The sequence below is a fragment of the Temnothorax curvispinosus genome, unplaced genomic scaffold (assembly GCF_003070985.1).
Source record: "Temnothorax curvispinosus isolate PA1 unplaced genomic scaffold, ASM307098v1 QBEX01013717.1, whole genome shotgun sequence".
Classification (NCBI taxonomy): domain Eukaryota; kingdom Metazoa; phylum Arthropoda; class Insecta; order Hymenoptera; family Formicidae; genus Temnothorax; species Temnothorax curvispinosus.
In genome coordinates this window covers 93,099-97,320 of record NW_020223497.1, presented here as the reverse complement: position 1 = coordinate 97,320, position 4,222 = coordinate 93,099, and the positions used below count along the sequence as shown (strand labels likewise).

Below are 4,222 nucleotides of genomic sequence, written 5' to 3'. Positions count from 1 at the left end.
GATATAATCAAGGTACACCAAACAAGTCTCATCCCTTACGTACGTTAAGGAACAAATAATAAGAATTCGGTGTTTGAGAGAGAGATTGCATTTAATAAAGTTAAGTAATTTGAGTACTGTGAAATGACTCGAATGGGCAGAACTAGACAAAGAATACCAACATTTGTTGCATAGGAGAAGGGAAACTGCCCGAAAACCTTCCCAGTATTCTTAACCCGTTGTGGTCACACCTCTTTTTTGAACATTTTTTAAAGGATTTTTTTTGACATTATGCCACTCAAAAGTTAAATTTTTTATAATAAGAATATGTTCTACTATGTTTAAACTTAATTCTAGAATTTTTTGCGATCTATTTAAACTGTCAGTTTTTAAACAGCATGCAGCTATTTAAAAATTGATTGGGGTCCACTGGACCCCATGTGACCACAACGGGTAAACAGGTTAATACATAGATTATATAACATATAATAAAAATACAATAAATGCATAAAACACACAAAAGAAACAAATCAATAATTATTATAGTACAGTCCTTTCCTTGTATTGATGAAAAATAAAAGTTGAATTCACTGATGCTTTTCTTCGATATATAATCAGGTTAATCATAAAGGAAATATTTATAATACGTAATCTCATAGTTTCTATTGACGTAGTCAAAATAAAAAGGAGCATGTAATTTCAGGAGAGGACTGTTTAACAAATAAAGCAAATCAATCAGAATATAAGTTCAGTTCAAACATAATTGAAATAGTTATTGAATAAATGTATCAATCTTTGAGTTCTGAATATCAATTACTTTCATTGGCCTTTTACAATTTACCATATATCAAAATTGGTCCTAGAACAAATAATTCTCTTTCAGCAAAATCATGTATTCAATACAAAAAAGATAAAGTATAAGAATTTCTCAATATATAACATTCATAGGCCTTATGGTTTGGATCGACACATTAATTCATATTAGCATAAACGGAAGATTTGATCAGTCAGAATTCGCAAAATACTTAGTAGAATAATTATCATTATCAAATCCATGAGAAATAATTCGCAAAATATTTAGTAGAACAATTATTAAATCAAGGAGAAACAATTCTTATAGAAACGCACTGAAATGAATAATCAGTAGTTCGATAATAACGCACGAGACGATTTATATGTTTCGCAAGGAACGCAGTTTCATTGAATAATTATTACACGTGAATGTAAAGAATGTTCGCAAAGTAACATAACAAACTATAAGAAAATTGTCTGATTAATGATAAAGGAACAATCGCACAAATAAGAAATAACGTCTTTCTTTTTACTTATCACGAAAATGGTTGCAACCGCACATTAATGATTTTACTTTAGACTGAGCTCAGTATACTAATAAGACTCGAGATAACCTCTATTGTCCTGTTCAAAAAAGTGAGGAAGTTTTCCTCTCAATTGCTCTCGTGATCTCTGAGAGGATTGATTATCTCTCTCGCAACGGTAGACGAAGGTCTAACGTTCCCTTTCTGTAACGATAGACGAAAGTCTAACGTTTCCACTAAAGTATAGTTAAACAGGTTACCTTTCATAGACGATAACATCCCCTCAGATGTTCACACAATGAATATATATATATAAAAGGCTCAATCCTTATCTCTTTCGTATATTCATGATTTCGCAAGGGCTCGTGATTCCTGTCGAAAAGGCTCTCTCGAACGTTGCAGCAACTGGCGGCCTTCCTTCTTTCCACGTGCCGACATGGCTCGCCGGTACGGATATCCCTGGATTCCTCTCGGTGACGATCGTATCTCTCGTTGAGTCAGATATTTGAAGTAAATAATATATCACGAAACACTTATAGGCAATTCACGACGTAATGACTCGATACTCAAAAGATGACGCAATTTTATAGCTAACTTAGCAACAGTGCACGATGCTTCGTGCTCGCGATCTAGGTAACGAATGGCTCGCTCGCCCGGGCTGCACGCCCCTCCCGATATCCTTACGCAAGCGCGCGGGAAGACCGCGCTCGACCGTTCTCGAGCGCCTGGGTTACTACGCGGTCCTACTTCGCGCACACATATCCGCGTGTGTCGACCTACCACAATACGAACGCTTGGCTGCCGCACTTATACAATCTCTCTCTCTATTTACACGTTGATTTCAAACAATGTTATTTCATTATATATTGCTTATATCCACATGTTGAATGTTGCCCATGGCTATATGATTGTTGAAACGTGTGTTATCAATTCTATTTGTTCCGATCTCGTGCTGAAATTCACTTTTCAATTCCCAGACAACCACATCATCGAATTTCTGTTGCTCGGTGACCCGTCCGCATATCATTGTGCGTAAAAGTATACCTATAAATTGAGTTACATAATCCGACGAAATAAATGAATAAAATCAATGAAGTAGAAACAAACTCATCTGACTAAACAAACTATAAAATTTAATTTAAAGACAAAGAAACTAATTTATTTTAACATACAAGTAAAAAGTTTATATAATTTTTCTTTTTTATCGAGAATTTAATTTGATTACAATAAGAAATTGTATTAAAAATTTATTTAACAGAATAAAAATTATTTTCTTTCATATCGCTAGTGTTTAATTTTCATAATATGCGACGTGGAGATTGATTAGAAGTACCTGTTATTAATCCAGAAACAATGGAGATCGCAAGGGTGACCGCCAAAGCCAGTAATTGATATCCCGCTTGCTGATACGCCGTCCTATTGAGTCCCGGTGATATTCCATAATTGCGCATCTTGCCAATTTCTGCCTCTGAGCTTGGCGCTCGTGCAGGAAAGATCTATTGACGAATAAATATTTTAAATTAACAATAATTATAAATTATAATTTAGCAGGAAATTTGCAATATCTTTAAAGAACATTTATATAGTTTTCAATTATTTTATTTTTAAATGTTTATATACATATTTTGATGGAAAACAGATAAAAATACGATTACAGTTAAAATACATTTTATCATATGTTGCATGTACAATTTTTTGAATAATTATCATCTTTATGTGGACGGGATTCTGTTCGGTAATTACCGCAAAAATTATTTAAAATTGCGATGGTCAAATTATCGTTCCGCACAGCAACGTACAAATGAGAATTAATTACGCGGAAACGATCAAATGATTAATTCAAGACAACGGAATTACGTACTTCATACAGGGCGTAACTATAAGAGGCTTCCGTGGCCAAGCCTGCCATAAGAGCCCCGAAAAATGCAGCCAGTACACCCGGCATTCCGTGTAAATTATGTACCCCACAAGTGTCATGGATATGAAAACGTTTTTGTATAATTGGCTGTAAAAAAGAGATAAAGAAATTGATATAAGATTGATTTAGTAGAAATAGGATAGTTAAATATATTTCTTGAGAAGATTTGAAAAGTTTAAAGATATTAATATTAAATAAAGATATTAAAATAATAATAGATATACAAATAATACACAACGCTATTCAAAAGTTTTAGAACAAAATTTAGATTAGAAAAAATAAAAAACAAGGTTAAATTGAGAAAAAAACTTAAATAAAAAAAAAAAACACATGAAATAAATATTTATTATTTAAAATAAACCCTTTAATATATGTACATAACTTTGTACAGTCGTGCAATTTGTTCGTTACAACAGAAAAGTCCTTGACTATAAATGATATTTAACTTCTTCGTTAAGTTATGCTGAATGGTGGGAATATCGACAAACTGTTATTGAACTTTTAATTACATCTTTAATTCCGAAAATAAAAACTAGACGAGGAGTAATTTATGTAATAACCACACTATGTGTATTTATATAATCCTTATATAAGAATATATAACAAGATCGTTTTCGATATCTAATATATTTTTGTGCTATTTTCAAAAAACTAAAATTGGTATAAATGTATAAAATCTAGCAAAATTCCTGATTAGAACGATCTAATGTATATTCTGTGTGTTCAAAGTATTTTTTTTTGTTGGCATAGCGAATAGAAGTTTATATATATATATATATATATATATATATATATATGTAACAATAAATTACGTTAATAGATTTATCTATTATTTTATTACAAAAGTATTAAAGTACACTCATCGGAAAGCGAATATTTTACGAAATATTTTATATTTTATACTGATACTAGCTGGTTACCCGGGCTTCGCCCCGGAGGACATATGTAATCAGACACGCAAATAGTCTCTCTCTCTCTCTCTCTCTCTCTCTCTCTCTCTCTCTCTCTC

The 4,222-nt window shown here is 32.1% G+C and overlaps 1 protein-coding gene across 5 annotated transcripts in view; it reads right to left on the bottom strand.

The window, feature by feature from the left end:
• Nucleotides 1-642: 642 nt before the first annotated feature.
• The window catches only part of LOC112463860 (ammonium transporter Rh type A), a 14,322-nt gene continuing 10,742 nt past the window's right edge, over nt 643-4,222 (bottom strand). For all 5 annotated transcript variants that reach the window (XM_025030506.1, XM_025030507.1, XM_025030508.1 and 2 more), the window contains 3 exons: nt 3,157-3,300; nt 2,629-2,791; nt 643-2,339 (listed from right to left, as the gene is read on the bottom strand). In XM_025030506.1, the coding sequence (XP_024886274.1) occupies nt 2,155-2,339; nt 2,629-2,791; nt 3,157-3,300 (492 nt within the window). In that variant the 3' untranslated portion in view covers nt 643-2,154. The remainder of the gene's footprint in view (nt 2,340-2,628; nt 2,792-3,156; nt 3,301-4,222) is intronic.